This window comes from Benincasa hispida, chromosome 9, assembly GCF_009727055.1.
Source record: "Benincasa hispida cultivar B227 chromosome 9, ASM972705v1, whole genome shotgun sequence".
In the NCBI taxonomy this organism is placed as follows: domain Eukaryota; kingdom Viridiplantae; phylum Streptophyta; class Magnoliopsida; order Cucurbitales; family Cucurbitaceae; genus Benincasa; species Benincasa hispida.
Genome location: NC_052357.1, coordinates 5005922 through 5026543, shown reverse-complemented (window position 1 = coordinate 5026543; position 20622 = coordinate 5005922). Strand labels below are relative to the sequence as shown.

At 33.8% G+C, this 20622-nt stretch overlaps 2 protein-coding genes across 2 annotated transcripts; both read right to left on the bottom strand.

Annotated features, from left to right (window-relative positions):
* Positions 1-54: 54 nt before the first annotated feature.
* On the bottom strand, positions 55-12576 carry LOC120085580 (mannosyl-oligosaccharide 1,2-alpha-mannosidase MNS1). The gene is made up of 14 exons (XM_039041632.1): positions 12035-12576; positions 10971-11018; positions 10681-10854; positions 9728-9840; positions 9237-9302; positions 8904-9075; positions 4012-4101; positions 3439-3563; positions 3229-3294; positions 1465-1573; positions 1281-1379; positions 868-948; positions 605-775; positions 55-511 (listed from the first exon to the last, which is right to left on the bottom strand). Exons 1-14 carry the CDS (start codon positions 12185-12187, stop codon positions 272-274), a joined length of 1707 nt encoding a protein of 568 aa, XP_038897560.1. The 5' UTR covers positions 12188-12576; the 3' UTR covers positions 55-271.
* Positions 12577-18162: 5586 nt separating this feature from the next.
* LOC120086918 lies at positions 18163-20413 on the bottom strand. The gene is made up of 7 exons (XM_039043727.1): positions 20218-20413; positions 19468-19721; positions 19156-19278; positions 18925-19079; positions 18627-18838; positions 18353-18520; positions 18163-18239 (listed from the first exon to the last, which is right to left on the bottom strand). Exons 1-7 carry the CDS (start codon positions 20411-20413, stop codon positions 18163-18165), a joined length of 1185 nt encoding a protein of 394 aa, XP_038899655.1.
* Positions 20414-20622: the final 209 nt, after the last annotated feature.

Below are 20622 nucleotides of genomic sequence, written 5' to 3'. Positions count from 1 at the left end.
TATAATTTTTTTCAAGCAAGTTAAACAAATATAAATATCTCCAGAGCCCAAAAAGAAAACGAAAACGAAAACAAAAACAAAACCCTTATCATGATTTATCTAAGTATTACATCTTACAAATAAATTCTGTCTAAACATATGGGAGCTGCATTATTCCCAGAAGCAACAACTGCCCTTCTCATCTCAATAACTATAATAATATTAGGATGCTCGAGGTTTTCAACTATAAAATCAACTCTACCAAGAATTAGAGTGCAATAAAACGGGTGATTCAATCAGACCGACCTTCCTTCCTGCCACGCAGCCTAAAGTATGGCTTGCGTTTCTCGTCTGATTTTTCAACATCTCCTCCCTCATTTCGGGTTACAATTCGTAGAGGGTGAGCTTCTGTGTTGAACACCCATTCATCCAGAGGAATGACTGAAGGTGGTGAAAAGAGAAGATAGATATATTTTAGAGTTTCTGCAAGGAAGAAACTTTGCATCATGTTGTCCTTCACACCTGTGTTCACCTGGAAATACCGGTCCAGGCACGTCATTCGGAGTTCATACAGATTAATGAGTAAAATAGTGACAGATATTTTAAAAGTTTCAAGAATGCTCACGTCTTTCAGCCCGACATAACCGGATTCAACCCGGGAATTCTTTTCGAATGCTTGAAATATATTCCAACCCCACTCTTTGTATGTCTTGTTGCCAGTCAGGCGCCAGAGGTAAAAGAGTGATTCTACTGTCTCTGGTCTCATTATATTCCAAGATGTTCCAACGCTCATATCCTAAAATTCCATATATAAATCAAATCAAGATTAAACCACAATTCTAAAAGAAACTGGTGAGAGATATTACATTAGCGGTTAATGATACATACCTCTCCGGAGTAGAAGAAATAGTTCTCTCCAGCCAACTTTGTAGGGGTTGTCTGGTAGAAATTATAGCACGTCCAAGCAAGCTAGACCATAAATAAAATCAAATGAAGAATTAATGACAATTCAAGAACCAACTCCAAACGTAAACAAACAGAGAGTTCAGAAGCCCACCTGTGCAGAAAGAACTTTTAAGATCAATCCCCCGTCATATAAATATAAATAAATTATCCAAATGCCCAAATTTACAAGTTCAAACACAACGCATTTCAACAAATTGGTTTATGTTTGTCTAAGGCAAACGATTGAGGAGCAAAACTGAAGAACTAAATGCGTAAAAAGTTCCCAAAGAGTGTCAAATTTTCAAAAACAAGCAGACCTCATCATTCCCTAAGGGGAAAAGGTCGAAACGTTTTACCTCTTCTGCAAGTGTTAAAAACTTCTTGGAATCTTCAGAATCATAACCTGATGATCCCAAAGCTAACATTCCTGGAGCAAAGCATGCAAGTTCATCCATCTGCAAGTCATAAAAATTGGGGAAAACAATTCATAATAGTTGATCTTCTTAACATAAATGAGAGAGAAATTAGCTGAGATTTTACCTTGTCACTGAGGGAAGATCCACTCTTCTCACAAATATAGGTGAAAGATGATGGCGTTGTCCTCCTAACCAAGCTGGAAAGGCCTTTCATTGACTTCTCCCACATTTCCCTAAATTCAAAATACCAACAAACAATTTTGTATATCAAATTCTCTGTCATATAAAAAGTTAGAATAAATTAAAACTATACCAATAAACACGTACATAGGAGTTATGCATTATGTCAAAGGACAAATTGCATATATTTCAGTCTCACACAAAATAATATGAAATCTAGCACAATCTAAAACTATTTGCAAATATGATACAATTTTAACTTCTATTAGTAACTATCACTAATTGAAGGCCTATCAGTCAATGACAGAGGTCTATCACTTATGGACCTATCATTGGCTAAAGTCTATCGATGATAGATCTATAATTGGTTGAAGCCTACCAGTAATAAATGTCTACCAATGATTGTTTACATGCTCGTTCGCTATTATGTTTGTTACTAGTATATCATGTCAATAAAATATAAATATGGTTATAAATATATTTTATTTTACATGATTAAATAGTAAATTCATTTTTTTAAAGGAAACATAACTTTTCATTGATATAATGAAATGAGATTAATGCTCAAAATACAAGGAAACGAAATATGGATATAAGTATACATATTTCGTTTCTTGCACCTTCATTTTCTTTTAGATTTATTATGGATATACATTATCAATAAAACAGAAATACATTTTCTTTTAGATTTATTATGGAAATACATTATCAATAAAACAGAAATACTATTTCAATATTTAACTTTTGTTTTTTTCTATCTTTGATTATTATCAAGTATATCACTAAAATACCTAAAAAAGGTATATCAATGACATTTGAAATTCATGTGTTATGAGGTCTATCATGTCAATTGTTTGATTTAAATGTCATGAGCTATTATGTATTTATCATATCAATAAATTATAAAAGATAAACTTGTGGTATTTAACTTTTGTTGTCTATTAGTAATTGTTTGCATGTTCATTTGTAATCAAATTTATCATTGATATATCATACCAATAAACAACAGATGTATATATATAATATTTACATTTGTAGTTAATCAATAATTATACATTCTCCTATACTATTAGATATGCGACATTTCACCTAGTTTTCATCTACCAAGGGTTATTTGTATTGCTTATTTGCTATATCTATTACCATATATATTTTATCAATAGGGGAAAATGGTATATTATTTTCAATATGTAATAGTTAGCATGCTTATTTGCTAATTGCTATAAATGCTATCGCCGGTGTATCACATCAATTGGATTAAAAATGGTATAATAAACTATATTTGACCATTTTTTATAATGATTGTTTTGCATGCTCATTTGGTCTATCAATAAAAAAAAAGGCATCACTAATGGGCATATTAATGATCTATCAAATACATAAGAAACATAAAAATGGTTGATAAGTGATAAACATCTATCAACGAAAAACATAGAAATGGTATAGAAATTGTCTATCAGTGATAGATTATATAAATGGTATATCAGTATAGATCCGAAAATTTAAAAAGTTATCATGTTTGCAAATTATTTATTTGTGTGGCATATTTGCAAATATGACAACCAATTTTGCTACCCATTACAATTATCCTTGTGTCTAACTCTAAAAAAAATACAATCATTTTTCTCCCAAATTTCATTACCTAAATTTCTTCACAGAAAAATATATCACTTTGAACTGTGAGATTATAAATGAAATGGCTTCTTACCGGTAATGCTTCACAGCTGAAGTTTTGTTTCCATGTATCCACACTTTGAGCAAGTATTCATAAAAGCTGCAATGAATCTTCGAGTTAAAGGATACCAGCGTAAAGTTAAGTGTGGTTTAAAAAATACTTCAAATGGAGGGGGATGAAACCTAGGAAAACAAAATGCTCAAAAAACATAATATAAAATCTCAATCTTGAATGATTGAATACCTGTCGCCCATGGCTCCAAAAGTTATAGTTGCATGTGAGCCTTTTCCTTCATTTGGATCAATGTATATGGGAAGGAGCCCATCATCGGGGAAATTTTTATTGAGCTGTGAGATAACATTCTCCACCTGACATGTCGTACACTAGACAGTCAATATTCTAGGAAGCCAATTGATGCACGGAATAACACTTAACAATCAAGTAAGGTGTAGGACAATGAATCAATCAAAGCCACAAATAGTGGAACATTAACTGCCTATGCTAGCAGTGGAGATCAATCTCCTCATGAGGTGTAGGACAATGCATCAATCAAAGCCACAAATAGTGGAACATTGACTGCCTATGCTAGCAGTGGAGATCAATCTCCTCATGTTGAATACAAACAGCAATTTCTATTAGCGCACTCATCAACAATTAAAAGTGTACATCATTGAGGAATACATTTCAGGACAAATAACACTTTCAACAATCGAATTGGTACACAGCATTAGAGTCACCATTCTATCTGCTCTGAGTCAGTTGCAGAGTGGACTGAGATAATGTTAGATCACAATAAGAAAACAATTAGAATTTGACCTTTTGCTGATACTTTGGATCTCCCGTCCTTTGTGATAGAGAAATGAACTCAAGCTGCTCAGTAGCAGCATCTGCAAGGATACTAAAACCCTAAGAAAAAAGAATTATCAGTTTAATTAAAAAAATATATGAGTAATAATAGTACAATATTTGAATTAGAAATGCTATCATTAAACATAATGGATTATAACTACGGAAGCTCATATATCAAACCATATAGCTAAAGAAAACTCCAGCTGGCATGATTGTACTTGACATTGAACAATGTACATCGGCTAGAAAATAGGACGGATAAAGGAAATTCACCAAAGGAGCATTCAAGAAAACAACTTCGAAGACAAATATCATGATCAATTGTGGAATTTTTTCTTTTCTTTTTTTTTTTTTTAAAGGAAACATAACTTTTCATTGATAAAATGAAAAGAAATTAATACTCAAAGATACAATGATCTTCAAGAGGATAGAAAAAATGTGAAAGAAAAACAAAGGAGAGAGAAAAAAACTATTGAGATACAAAGGGGAGAAGACATAAAAAATAAACTCTTTTTTAAAAAAAGGAAACAAGTCGTTTTATTCATATAATTAAATGAGACTAATGCTCAAAGTACAAGAGATATGTACAATGAGCATAAAGCATAAAATCTATGGATCAGGAGGCGCACCCGGACATCTCAACTAGTTTAACACCCCCTTAGCACCCTCACCATGTCCTACCAACTACGATACCGAAATAGTTGTTACAGTGAAACAATAAAGATACAAAAAGACAGCTATCAACCAAAGCTTCTACAACAGAATATCCAAAAAGAAGAACAAACATCCTAAAACAAGAACACACTATGCTGTAATTCTGAGTCCAAAGACTTCAAACTTTTTGTCAATCTTCTTGTATCAAGGCCCTCCAGTTTAAGCTTATTTGTTGTAATGAGTAAGCTGCAAAGGTTTTAGAAAGAGAGCACCAGAGTGATGCATTAAGCCTAGCTGCCTCGAAACGAGCAAACCAAGGAGTTTCCTTGTTTTAGAACACTCTTTGGTTTCTTTCAAACCAAATTTCAACGAGCAAAGCTTTTACTGTGTTAATCCACAACAGATTTGGCATTTTCTTAAATGTTGGCCCTATAAGAATCTGCTGCACATTATTCTTGAATTCAATATAAAAAACCCAACAAATATAAAGCATTCAAATAGAGAACTCCAACAATTCTTGGCATAGGCACAATCAAAGAATAAATGATGTAGATCTTCCCCATCTGCTTTGCATAATACACACCAATTATGAGATACACCGTGAGAAAACAGCTTTTGTTGCAAAATAGAAGAACAATTAAGTGTCCCAAACAGCATGATCCAAACTGTAATACTCACCCTCCGAGGGCACTTGGACTTCCATAAAGCTTTCAGTAAGCAATTATCAAGAGGGGAGGCCAAAGATAGATGTTTGACCAATGATTTTACAAAGAAAGAACCAGTAGCTTCAAGAGACCAAGAACGTGAATCTTGGCAATCCTTTACCTCTTTTTTGGAAACAGCAATCAACAAATTTTGAAATTCCATAATCTCTTCATCTTTTAAAAGTCTTCTGAAAGTGATAGACCAAGAAGAAGTGTGATGATCCCAATGGTTCAAAACCGATCCATTTGGGTTGAGGGCTATTCCAAACAGAGTCGGGAAACTGATCTTGAGTGGGATTCTGTCTAACCAGGAATCATGCCAGAAGGCTATTCGGTTGCCATTTCCTAATTTATACACTGCCAACGCTTCCACTTTCATCCATGATCTTGAAATACTTATAGTTATCCAACCGAAGTGTGCCAATCAGAAAAGACTTCTTCCATGAATACTTTTAACAACTTGACTCCAACGAGAAGTGTTCTCATTCATAAATCGCCAACCCCACTTAGTTAATAGTGCCAAATTTCTAGCCTTCAAACCTCCTAAAGCAAGGCCTCCGTCTTCTTGCTTTCTAGAGACAATCTCCCATTTCACCAAGTGATTTATCTTGCCTCCTTTATGTCCCTCTCAAAAGTAATTCCTTATAATTCTTTCTAAAATTGAGATCACCTTTTCTGGCATAAAAAAGAGGACATATAGTAAGTTGGTAGATTAGAGAGAACTGACTTACAAAGCGTTGCTCTTCCACCTCTTGACAAATTATATCTTATCCAATTTGGTCTGCAATTTATCTATTACCGGCTGTCACAACTCCACCTTTTTTGGGTAGCCACCCAATGGAAGGCCAAGGTATAATAAAGGGAGGTGTTCGAGTTTGCAGTTCAGTCTTGAAGCTACTGCCAGCAACTTGTCTTCTTCAATATTGATTCCACAAAGGGCAGATTTTTCCCAATTAATTTTCTGACCGGAGCACCACTCAAAGATTGCAAGGGTGTTCCTAAGATTATCAATCGTTTCATCCTCATATTTACAAGACAACAAAGTATCATCTGCAAATTGAAGAACGGAAACATGAACTTTATCTTTTCCCACCAAAAACCCTTCTTTTTCCTTTTTTCATGAATTCTGGCAATTAAAGTACTTAGCACTTCTCTAACTAAGAGAAATAGAAAAGGAAATAGAAAAGGAGAGAGGGGGCCCCCTTGTCTAATTCCCCTTGTAGCAATTATTCTTCCTTTTGGTCTTCCATTAATGAATATGGAAAATCTTGGGTTAGAAATACAACCCATAATCCATGTAATCCATCAGGAGCGAAAGTTTTTCCCATGAAGAACTTTTTCAAGAAACTCTCAATCTACTCTATCGAAGGCTTTTTCTAGATCAAATTTTAGAATCCACCCTTTCTTCTTCTTGGATCTATAATCCTCCACTGCCTCGTTTGCTATAAGAACTGGGTCGAGAATTTGTCTCCCCTCAATGAATGCACTTTGTGTGGGGGCTATTATACTTGGCATGATCTTTTTAAGCCCTTCCACAAGAACTTTGGCTATTATCCTTCACAAAGACTGATGGGTCTAAAATTTGTCTCCTCTTGTAGCAATTATTCTTCCTCAAGAGTAGTTAAGCTGATGGGTCTAAAATCCTTCACAAAGACTGCATCCACCTTCTTTTGAATTAAGCAAATAAAGTTCTCCTTAACACATGAGTTAAGCTTCCCATTACTGTAAAACTCCTCAAATATGTCCATAAGACTGCCCTTTAGTAAATTCCAGAATTTAAGGATGAACTCCATGGTAAAGCCATCCGAACCAGGTGCTTTATTCTTTCCCAAAGCTTTGATTGCACTTTTAATTTCTGATGAACTAAATCTGGTCACCAACTGACTATTTTGCTCATTAGATACTCTTGGCCGATCCAAATTAAAGGGTATATAACGAATACTCAAACATTTTGAGTAAACAGTGGAGTAATAACCCAAAATAATTTCTTCAATTTCTCTGAATGATTTGGTTGGGATACCTTGATCGTTATTCAGCTCTGAAATTAAACTCTCTTTTTGGCTGCTAGGAAACGATGAAAGAATGTTGTATTTTCATCTCCCATATTTAGCCAATTTAACTTGCTCTTTTGTATGAGATTTCTTTCCTCTGACTGATATAGATTCATCAAATCTTCCTTCAAAGAAATTCTTACATCTTCTTCTACTGAGAACTCTTCATAGCATTCAGCTTGAAGGTCCCTTCTTTCAATAAAGATTCTTCATTAACTTTCTGGTTTTTCTCAAATTCTGCTACTACCTTTTTAGGGACTGTTTTAATCTTCTTGGTCTAGAAGAGAAAATGAAACCAGCCCACCCTTGCTGCTCCACCACTTCCAAAGATCTTTCAATCAACCGACAACACTCCTTGTTATTCAACCAGCTATTACAAAATCTAAATGGAGATGGTCCCCAATCAAAAGCCCCAACTTCAAACAAAAGAGGGAAGTGATCTGAAATAATACATGTTTGCCTTGATACTCTTGAATCCTCAAAGATCTCATCCCAATTATTAGAGATAAAGAATCTATCAATGAGAGATCTTGAAACCACTTCTCCTTCTCTTGACCACGTAAATCTACCATTGGAAAGAGGAAGTTCAAGCAAATTAGATTCTCTGATGAAATCGTTAAACTGCCTTGATTCTCTTGTTGCTCTACCCATTGGAAATCTCTCCTACCTTCTCCAGATACAATTAAAATCCCCACCAAGACTCCATGGATCTTCACATCTTTCAACTAAGGATGACAATTCTGTCCAAAGTCTTGTTCTTTCTCTATAATTGTTCGGACCATACACGTTTTTTTATCCAGCACACTTTCTTAAAACTCTTAAAACCTAACAAAACAGCTCCAAAAAGGAAAGCAAAACTAGAGAGCACATAAATTAAAAAGCCAAAGCCGATAGAAATCTGGTGAGCTGACGAGGTAAGAAGTCCAATAAGGCTTCTAAACTGTCGCTTCCAAGAATATAACTAGAGTGCTTGAGGGCAAGGATCAAAACTAGAGTGCAAGGATCAAATCACAAAACAAACCAACTTCTAAACTGTCGCTTCCAAGAATACAGCTACTAGCAGAAAAAACACAACTTCTTAGGGACAAAACAATAAGGCTTGAGGGCAAAACAAGAAATCCACAAAAAAAAGTTCAATTCCATGATCAATCGTGGAATTAAAAACTGACACCAGCACTCCGGAAGTAAACTGTCTAAATGAGAATGTCTGATGTTAAGAAGGAAAAAAGAATGACCAGGATTAAGCTTCAATCTATGACGAAATTCAATATAAATGGGAATTTCTTGGCCCAAGAGCATCCTCAACATGCAAGTTTAGGGGTAAAAGCCATCTCACTACCAGTACAAGGATATATAAGTAGCAACATATCATAGTTTAGGACCGGACATGGATGTGTTATCCCGACACATTGAATGCATTGGAAAACGAGAGAGAGAGAGAGAGAGTTACCCCGGTCCATGAAGGATTATGAGGTCTTCCATCAACCAAATTTATGAAGTTATAAGGGATTCCTGAAGGGGTATCCCATGCTGGAAGCAACCTATCTGCTATATCTCTAGCCTTGTCAAGAAAAATTTTGTCACCCGAGAGATCGTATGCACTGAGAAGTCCACCTACAACTCTGATCCAATCAAAAGAAAGCACTTAGGAGCAAACAAATTGTGGCTACATCTTTTTTTGAATTACTCATTAGGAGAACCAAAAAAGGCCATAAGTCTGGTGGTCTTCTACCAGTAACAAAGGCAACTAAAATCAATGATGCATTAAACCTTATTACGCAACCTTATGGTTGTCTCAAAAACGCTGGCATCATAATTCTTGTTGAAATCCAATGAGTTTGCAACCCACCTATAAAGTGAAGCAATATTTAAAGGCATCAGAATGGTATACATATTTTTCTGGACACAACACAAATACGCATAGGGCATTGACCAAACTAAAACATATGATACTATCGATCACCAAGTTGAATAGTATTAAATTTGGATCTTGACAAGGACTGCCATAATTAGCATAATTGTAGGTTTATATGCAATAGAGAAATTGAAACTAGAGATTAAAAAAATAGAAACTAGAATTTTCTTAGAGAGAGAGAGTAAGGGTGGGGGAGCACGGAAGAAAAAATGCGCTCGGAGTTTGCAGCAAAAAAACTCTAATAACATTTTGGTGCTCTTTTGGCTAACAGAAGGAACAAAACATCTAGAATATGTAACAGCGAGTCAATGAGTTAAATGCGTTAAGAAACGGGGAAAATAAAGATTCAAAACACTCACTCTTTAGCTCTTTGGAATTGCTCATTGAGACCCATAATATACAATGTATCAAGAGAATCTACTATCGTTGCTCCAAGACCACCAAAGCTATTAATCCCGCTTTTTGATTGTGGCTGGTCACACGCAAAATTAAGAGAAATGAGGAAAGAAAGATGTTACCCATTAAAATTGAATGCACAACCCGATAAAGTTGAAAATAAAAATAACAAAGGGAGACAAAAGAGCAATCATTCCCCCCCCCCAAAAAAAAAATGCAAATGTGCAATCAATCTGAAATTCAAAACTTCTGGTTAGTTAAAGTATGGATAATGACATCCTTGGTGCTACATCCGAACCAAATCACTTCATATTTACTAGCCACTATGGGAGAGAAATCAAGGAACACAATAGAATGAATTTGCAAGCCATGATCGGTTCATATACCTATTGGAAGTCATAAATTCCAAAGTCAACAATCAGTTTTCACCTCTATCTCATTATTTATATCTTTTCATACAACATAACAAGCACTCCAACTCTCGAACACATGCAGAATTATATTTTTTAGTTAAACATGTGGCATGGGGATTTGAACTTCTAAGTTTTTGGTCAAGGCTGGTGTCTTAACTAGATGAGCTATGCTCAGATTGCAAATCTCCGTTTTGATTTTCAAACTACTACATCGATGCATTACAAAGAAAATGTAGAATATTGCCAAGGGTCTAAAGATAACCCCACACATACAAATGCCTTAAGGTAAACACAAAGAAAGGGCATAATTGGGCTTTTTTATACCTCTGTTTCAGGACAAAAGGAAAAATAGAGGGAAAGAGCACAAGTGCGGAATTTTGACATTATTTATACATAAAACTTTGACTCTCAAACCAATTCATAGATGTTAACTGTTAACTTAAAATGAAATCAAACTTTGGCAAATGAAGAGATTATATTACGCAGAAGAAAACCCATCATACCTGCAGCTCATCTTGTCCCCAAGCATACTTCTCATAGGAACTCCAGGCATGAAGTGCTGCTTCTTTGACTTTCTCCCTTCGCTCAGCATCAATAGGATCATCAACCTCCTCCTCCTTGGCCTCCTCAATAACTCTGGCATTTGTATTCTGTGACTTATAGTTAACTTCTTCTACCTGACCATACAATTTTTATATAGGCATTTGCACTTATTAAGACCATAACTGAAATAAATTGAACGTAAGCAGCTTAGACTGGAATCAAGCAGGGATAGATACATCAAATCTCTTACCAGACTTTTCAATCGTACCACCTCAGAGTTTAACTTTGAAAGCTCATCCTACACAAGAGTAATGAATATCAAAAGCTGGCAAGGAACAATGCAGGAAAGAAAATACTCTCATACTGAAAGAACTACATTGAAAATTGTCCTAACATCAATGTCAGGGATTACCCCAAACTTCGAAACAGAATCAAGGTTTTGAATATACTATGTGGCAGCCCAAAACTAGACATTAACATCGATGAAAAATTCGATCTTTGTAACCAATTATATTCTTAAAAGGACGAATTGAACTTGATGCCACTGGATAGAGTATGACATGATCGCATCAACTTGCTTTTCAGATAAGTAGTGTGCCTATTTAGCTCGACCCAGATATCATTTCCAAAATGGATCCGTGGATAGAGAGTACAGCTAATCCGGACAAGATTGGTAATAAATCATAATAGCAAAGAACAATAACTAAGGACGGTTGTACATATAATACTAGTCACTCATGAGTAGGAAATGATACAAGTTGTTAAAAGGGAATTTTTTTTTTTTTTTTCTTTCTTTGAATGAGGAACAACACCCACCCCCCACCCCCGAGCCAGCAGGCAGTAACATCCATTTGATCGAGCAAATTCGTTCTTTAATTCGAAGACATGTAATTTTAAAACCCATCATTGGTAGCAATATAATGAGATAGTGGACAAACACGAGGAATTATCAGTTTCAACAACTTGGGTTGGGTGAGTTGCGACGTGGACTTGACTAACTGTCGTCGCGAGAGGAAAAAATAAGATACAGAGATTTGGAATTTTCTCGATAAATTCTACTCCACAAGTCGCCGTTTACCAGGAAATGAAGATAAGGAGGAGAGGACCCATTCAAACATTGACGTGCCAAATTCAGATGCTAAACTGGTAGCATTTTTCTCATATTCCACCGTCCTAAAGCATCAGGCAACCCAACTTAGAAGGCCCCTTCACAGAAATTCCTCATAAATCCCACAAAATTCAAAGCAACCAAACTAACATTTGCGCAAGTACTACGATTTGAAAATTAAGCGAGACTCAAAATTTAAACAGTACCTCATGTTCTCTGAGCAGAGTCTGCCGGTCCCAAACTAGTAAACTAGCACAAACGAATGCCACTAAAAGAAAAGCCAATCGTTTGGGTCTCTTCAGGTAATACGATGGGTGGCAATACCTCCATTTGCTCGTAGATGATCTGGTCCTAGCCATGGGATCTCAGAACAGGCTCCGGCGCGACAATCACCTTTCCCAGATTCAGTATCAGCAAATAATTTCCGACTCAGAGTCGAGTGATCTATCACAGAACACAACAGCGGGCAAGAAACAACATGATTTGTAGAGAGAAATGGGAGAGATTGACGCGTCTAGGGATGATAGAAATGATAGTAATAGAAAGGATCTCTTCGTAGATGCAGAGCCCGGCTATCCCAGTTGGGTGGAAGGTGCTTTTCTGAGTTTGGAAGAAAACCGGAAAACGGAAACGGAAGAGACGACGCTGAAGGATGGAATTAAACGAAGATCGCAGACACGAAAATGGGGATTTTCGGTAATGTAGAAAGAAAAATGTTGATTGTTTGTTTACAAAATTAAAGATGGGGAGAGAGGTTCTGATTTTCTTCACTGACCAGTAGGGTACCTTGACCAATAAGGGTTTGACACGTATTGAAAGGTGGTAAACGTGTATTACTGGTTAAACACCGTAATCTAAAATTCGAATAAATCCGAACTGAGCTTTTGTTTTATTTTGTCTCCTCAGTTGAGTTGGTAATTGATTTTTGGATGCAAAGTTTAGTTTATTTTAGTTATTTGATCTCATTTTTCTAAATGAAATTGATTTTGTATTTTATTTTAATATTTTTTATTTTCAATTAGATGAATATATATTTTTTTTAATTTTAAACACTAAAAAATGCTATTTTTTCATTTTTAGAACATAACAAATTTATACGAAGTAAATGTATACTAAATACAAATTTTAAATTTAATTTTTTAATATTCAATTACATAACATATACTTTTTAAATTCTTAAAACACAACATATTCCAAACAGATGGAAACTTTTTACAACTACTTAGCTCTCGATCATGAACGCTGAATGAGCTTAAAAATTAATAACCATTTGTTTTTCTTTCTTAAAAAATGTAACATATTTTCACCATGTTTTTCCTTATTTAAAAATGTAATATCTTTTCACCATATATTTTCTAGTACATTATTTCTTTTAGTAAGCACCCTTACATAAATGTAAAAAATGAAAGTCGGGAGTGGAAGATAAGAAAGTTACAAAATGATAGCACAATCTTCTTTTTAGCAACCATCATTCTAATTTCTATATATAAATATTGCATTTAACGTAGACTGAATAATATTATTTATATAACCAACAACCCTACGATATACTTTAATAGTCGTAAAACGTATGACTTGAACATGCACAGAAAATATGGTTGTCGTTAGGGGTCTATTTACATGTTTACAAAAACTAGAGTTGTCATTAAGGGTTTTCGTTAGAGGTGGTCTTCATCAGAGTTGGTCGCCTGAGATGAATGTTAGTGTTTGGTTGACAAAGGTGGTTGTCAACGAAGTTGATCATCAAAGGTGGTATTTGTTGGAGTTATCGTCGAAGATGGTTGCCAGAGCTCAAAGTTAGTTGTGCGAAAGTGGTCGTCAAAGTTGTTTGTGCGAAGGTGGCTACTGGAGCCTAGAGTTAGTCGTTGGAGCTAGCAGCACGAAGGTGGTCGATTTGATAGTATGGGGTTTCATCTCAAACCCAGTTGGCAACAAGAGGATGAGTGACCCATCTATCTTATAAGGATTACGAGATTCGATGGCACCTCTTTTGGGTTCACCATTCATGATCGAATCTAAATTCCTTTCTATTGGACCGAACACCCGTTTAGGCTTTATGGACTCATATGCCATATTTGATAATATGAGATTCCATCTCAAAATCAATTGGCAATGAGAGAAGTAGGGCATCTATCTTATAAGGAGTGCAAAATGTCTTGATTTTTTAAATGTAAGATTCTCAACATGCCTCCTCAAGATTATGTCTATTGTGAGTTCATCATTCTTGATCGATTCACATTTTTTTTTTTACCAAATACCCATTTAAGTTTTATGGGTTATGATACCATATTTGATTATACAAGGTTTCATCTAAAAAACAATCAGCAACAAGAGGAGTAACTCATCTACCTTATAACGAGTATAAGATCCGATAGTGTCTTTTTTGGGTTCACTATTATTGGTCAAATCTCAATTTCTTTTTATTGGACCAAATATGATCATCTGAGTTGCTTGTGCGAAGATGGTCGATGGAATTGATCGTCAAAGTTGTCATCAAACGTGATTGTTAGAGGCTGGAGTTGGCCGCACTAGGTGATTGTCGAAGCGTATCGCCAAAGTGTGGTAACAGTAGTTGCCGACGGTGGTCCATTGGTGGAGCCATTGAAAACGTGGGAGGGAGGGAGAGTTGAGGTGTGTTGGCAAAAAAAACCAGTTCAACTCCACCAACATTTAAATTTGTTGGGCCAAACATTGAGATGGTAACTTTTATCAACTAAACTCAACTCATGTTGATGAGCCAAATACCCCTTAAAAATCAATGTATGAGTTATATCAATTAAACTCCTAATAAGTTAATTGAGATCATTTGTTGAAATTCTTCCATTAATACATCATTTTTACACTTTATAATATAAAGATTAGCTAACAAAATTATATAGACAATTGTTATAATTAAGTTCATAATTGTGCATATTGTTTTTTTTTAGTACAACACAAGTGAAAAGATTAGAATATCGACTTTTTAGTCGCTAACATATTATCCTATACTCACTTTGGTCATAATTGTGGATATTATTGATATAAGTGTTTTTCCATATTTCATAATTTCTCTTTTTTTTTTTAATACTCATTCGAGAATAATTACGTGATCAGGTTTTCTTCCTATTTTTATTAGATTTCGGTAGAATAATAATTTTATTAAGATAATTGAAGGGGTTATTTTCAAATATAGAAAAATGAACCAACTCATTTATAAATATTAGTGTTGAGAGACATATAGACAATGACACTTTGTTATATTTTAAAATATTTCCAAATTAAAAGAGTTGGAAATTACATATAAATTTTCACTTTTGGAAGTTATAAGAAATTGATTCAAATTCGAAGTTTGTAGTTATGAATTTGGTTTTCAAAGAAGAAGGAAAAAAAAAAAAAAACAAAAAGAGCTTAATTTATATGTTATAATTTTTCACACGTTTCATAACAATATATTTTTATTAATGTTGTCTTTAACTTAATATAAATATATAACTGAAGGAGAGATCTACTGTTGTCTACAAATCTCTACTAATTGAATAATATTTATAAATCACCGAAACGACTACTTATACTATTAGGTAGAACAAGCGACAAGTTCAGGGTCAAACCACAGAGAGCCCAACATACAATATCTTATCAGTTAAATTCGCCATTGAAACGCAGTAAAAACGATAGGGGTCTTGTGTTTGGATTGACAAGAAAACTAAATGCTGAAATTAAAATGTGAAAAAGTAAGATAGATTGAGAAAAAGAGAGAATGAACACGAGATTACCTTCGACGATTTAGAGATCATTTGGCTGTCTATGAATCTAATCATCGATTAATCATGCAAACATTCAAGGATTAATTATTTCTCAAACCTAATCGAATGCAGAGATAGCCCTAAAAAACTCCCTATGGAAAATCAACATGTCGTTAATTCGTAAATTAACCAAGCTTATAACAAATGTTACTTAGTTAATTGCATTAAATTCTTGGATTGATTAGGATATTAAGCTAAATTGGCCAAATCTAACCTAATGCATTTCTAGCCTTTAGGTTCTATTATCTTTTAGGTGATCTTAGAAGTTTAACAATCAAACCATAATTCTAACTTAAACCTATTGCTACTGAAATTAAGCTTGTTATTTTATGCAATTACGGACTCGAAAAACATATATTGCAAGGGCGAACGAACATACATGCGATTAAGTTGTCAATTTAATCTACCTATATGCTCACTCTTGAATTTTTTTTTTTTTTTAAAAAAAGAAAATAAACAGGAAGATCAAGGAATAACTCATAAAAAATATCATAAAATTAAAAGAAAAACCCTACAACCCTTAAAATCGACGATTGGTCTTCAAACGTTCATCAAATCCAAATCACGATGCCAAGTTTTACCATTTAAGCTCAAAATATAAAGTAATTTCATGAGTTTTTTCCTAAAATGGCCAAACCGAGATAAGAGCTCTCAAAATCAGCCTAACTCTCTTCTCCCTTTACACAATTCGGAAATAATTGTATTTATACCAACAACGCAATATTGCAACGCCCCAACCAGAGCGTAGACTTCAGGGCGTAAAGTTAGTGTTGTAACGCTGAATCAATTTGGCTAGACATGTGCGCTCAGTGATTTTCATCAATCTTTGTAACGTTGCAATACTACCCATTCGATGTCAGTCGCTGTCTTGTAACGAAACGATGCAACGTAATGGAGACGTTGCAACGCTGCTGGCAATGCGCTCAATCTGTCTTTGAGCGTGCTGCTACGCTTGGTAGAGGGTTACATGCTCTTTTTTAGAAGCATTTTGGAAATTTATACCATTTTGAAGATGAGATACTCAATTTAGCTCCAAATTGCTCCAAATTAACCCCCAACAACTCGAAATAGTCAAATCTACTTCATTGGTGCTTGATACCTACAAAATAGGATAATAAACATGTAAAATATACGAACCAACTTAAATTAAGCTAAGGAAAACAGCACTTTTACAGTGCTATCTATATATCCCAAATTTATTATTAAAATATTATTGTTTTTCATGATCTTTGTTTTTTGAAGTATAACTTTTTACAATGGTTTTTTTTTTTTTTTTTTTTGGTAAGGGACTTGGTTTAACCTTGTAGGGAGGAGGCTTAATTATAAGAAAAGAGATTAGTAAAACAACAATATTCAATTATAAGTTTGAAATACATGTATTTATAATTAGTTTTTGAAAAACAAACAAACAAAAAAAACTTTCGTAAAGACCTTTTCGATTAAATTTTCCTAGGGGTGATCATCGGCTGGTCAAGGTCGGTTTTCCAACTAGGCCGACGTCGAATCGAGCGAATCGGTTGACCAAACCGGTCTGACCGTCGACTGAGCAAAAAACACGAACGGTCGACCGGTCGGTCTGACCGGTTTGGTTTTTCCCTTTTTTTCTTTTATTTTTTAATAATATTCTCAGAACAAATGCTATATTTAATAATTAATTATTTACATTTTACCATTTAGTAGTTACTAGTGAGTACTATTTGTTATTAGATAAAAATTATATTTAGTTGATAGATCATTATCGTTATAAATAGCAATTTTTTAATACAAATTAAATTAACTATCAAAGATTTAAAAGTCAACTATTTGTTAACTTCCTATCAATTTAGTTAATCAATTTGGATTGAATATTGCTATTAAGTAAAAGTTATATTTAATTATAAATCATTATTGTTATAAATAGCGATTTTTTGATACAAATTAAATTAACTATCAAAGATTCAAAAGTCAACTATTTGTTAACTTCCTTTTTCTTCCTATCAATTCAATTAGTCAATTTGAATTGAATATTGCTATTAGGTAAAAGTTATATTTAGTTATAAATCATTATAGTTATAAATAGTAATTTTTTAATACAAATTAAATTAATTATCAAAAGTCAACTATTTGTTAACTTCATTTTTCTTTCCTATCAATCATGTTTAGTTTTCTCTCTTAATTTGTGATTGTGATTCAGAATTCAAGATACCATTTTACATTTTAATACTTATGGAATAGAGATATTAAAAATAATAAAATATTGATATGATTTTATTTGACAACCCTTCATATTTAACATGTCTATTGTTTAGGATTGTGTTCGCTTAATTACTTAAAGAAACACATAATACATATATATTTGAAAACAAAACTAATATGAGAGTTGAGAGTGTACGTCAAAAATAGTATCAAATATAATGAAAACACAAATAGTACTTCACATCACAAATGTCACATGACACATACAATCAAATTAGAAATTACGACATAAAGTCAAATACAACTAAATTACAATATAAAAACAAATAGTATGTCACAAATAGTCAAATACAACCAAAATCACTACTAATAAATGTTTAATCAATAAGTGACAACTTTGCAAAATCTGGAAGGTCTTGAACCTCTTTTTCATCATCCATAATTACTCTGAATCCTATATAATTAAGATTAAGAAGAGAAAGATAACCTCATTAAGATTTTAAACTAACAAGTTACAACTACAGAATACATATAATAAAGTTTAAAGTTAAACAATTAAATAAATACCTTCTTCAAATAACGAAGCTTCTTTTAAATCATGTTGAACTTCAAGATCTATTGGATTAGAATGTAGCCAATTTTGAGTACAAATGAGGGCCTCCACTCTTTTTGGATCCAATGAACAATGTGATGAATCAACAATAAGACCTCGTGTACTAAAAGCTGACTCAGACGCTACAATAGATACTGGAATTGCTAAAATATCTCTAACCATATGACCGATGACTGTTTATCTTCCACCATTGATGTATGTTAAAATCACCTTCATTCTTAACATTACCTTCCAACAAATAAATATCAATCTCTGACCCCTGTTCGAAAGATGTGGTCTCATTGCCTTCGAAATCAATATCAACTGTATCATAGACAAAGTCTTGACCCATCTTTTCAATTGGATCACAATAAATAATGGTCTCCGAGGTTGAGACAATTGGTGTATTAGTAGTAGTACTCCCACTCCCACTCTGAGTACTGTACTCATGAAAGCGACATCTGCAACATTGTTCCACTACATTTTCCACAGATTTGGCAACCTCTGGCCCAAAAAAAAAAAAAAATTGAGTCAAAAAGATACAAACCTTAGCTTTTTTCGAGGATCTAGCACAATAGCAACATACAACAATAGATTATTTTTTTCATTGTTCCCCCAATACTTCTCAAATTTGGCCTTCATGCTATTGGCCATTTCAACTAGCATTGCATTTGCACTACCAGCATTCAAACGTATACAATTCTGAACCACGATGAAAAACCATATTCAAAGTGGTGTACAAAGAGCCTGAAATTTTCAATGTCACATCACAAAAGACTTTTAAAATCCTAATCAACATCTTAGCATTTGTCCAATCTTCCTTATTTGATAAAAAATCGTGTCTATAAGAAGCATCTTCATCTTCTAATCTATCAAAAGCCTTTTCAAACTTCATAGCTACCTAAAGCATAAAATATGTGGAATTCCATCTAGTGGGAACATCAAGACACATGTAACTCTTACAAGAAATTTTTTCAATTTCAATGCACTTTTTAAATTTCAAAAAATGTGCAGGAGAATATCTTATAAATTGTACAACATATCGAATCCTATTAATGCAATCATTATGTTCCTTAAAAGCATCACATACTGTAAGATTTAATATATGAGCACAACAACGAACATGCAGAAATTCTCTACCAAACAATAAACCCTTATTGAATCTTTTCAGAAGATAAGCAATGGCAGTGTCATTCGAACTTGCATTATCAACCGTTAAAGTCATTACCCTTTCAATGCCCAAATCTTTCAAATTCTTTTCAATGGTTTTACCAATAGTATCATCTTCATGATTCTCAATTGGACAAAGACTAAGTATCCTTCTATGCAATCTCCAATTACAATCTATGAAATGGGCAGTTAGTACCATGTAATTTATATTTTGTCTCGATATCCAACAATCCATAATGAGAAAAACTCTATACTTCTTGTTCGCAAACATGTCTTTCAAACGTTTTTTCTCATTAACATACAACTCAAGTACATCTCTAGCCATAGTAAACGAGACGGAACAACAAATTTAGGTTGACTTGCACATGTTAATCTATCGACAAATTTACTAAATCATTTATCCTCCACAAACTTGAATGACAAATCGTCAACAGTTACCATTTCAACCAACGCCTCCCGAAAATTTTCTAAACTATATGACTCACATACAAGTTGTGAAGTATTATCCTCAATATTGTCTTTGTCTTTAGTTTTGAAAGCTAATGTCATTTGGGTTGGATCTCTCTTTTTTCTGGTAAGGATATTTTTTTACAATTTTCCAGATGATTATTCATAGTCCCAGTACTATTACGTTTAAAATGACATGCATAGACGTATTTACATTGATCACCTTTTAGCCTCTCAAAATGATCCCAAACCATGGATTTTTTCACAACCTTCCCTCTTTTTGGTAAATTTGGAATATCTGATGTCTTATTTGCTGAATCAATATCAACGATACTTGTATTGGCATCCGTTTCTACATCTAGTTTATTTTTTGAAGTGTCAGTTGCAGTTCCATCAAACTCCATATCCGTTGAATCCATGTGAGTCTACAAAATAAAAACATTTGAATATTGTTATCAACTGATAGGAAAGCAACTGCATTAACTAAAAGGCAACTTCTGTTGATTCTTTTTCATATATAGAGTATTGTTGAAACTAATGAGGCAAAATTTTAGACCCAACAAGATCTTCATAATTGGTTCCCTTTAGATTTTTGGATCATCTTCTTCTAAAAACTTTTAAATGATGG

Coding starts and splice junctions, on each gene's coding strand:
- LOC120086918 (XM_039043727.1), bottom strand. CDS start 20,413: ATGGATTCAACGGATATGGAGTTTGATGGAACTGCAACTGACACTTCA. Junction 19,722..20,217: donor TCATTTTGAGAGGCTAAAAG/GTGATCAATGTA, acceptor CCCATTTCATAG/ATTGTAATTGGAGATTGCAT. Junction 19,080..19,155: donor TGTTGATTAGGATTTTAAAA/GTCTTTTGTGAT, acceptor ATCGTGGTTCAG/AATTGTATACGTTTGAATGC.
- LOC120085580 (XM_039041632.1), bottom strand. CDS start 12,187: ATGGCTAGGACCAGATCATCTACGAGCAAATGGAGGTATTGCCACCCA. Junction 1,380..1,464: donor GATCTTCCCTCAGTGACAAG/GTAAAATCTCAG, acceptor TATGACTTGCAG/ATGGATGAACTTGCATGCTT. Junction 776..867: donor ATTTCTTCTACTCCGGAGAG/GTATGTATCATT, acceptor ATGGAATTTTAG/GATATGAGCGTTGGAACATC.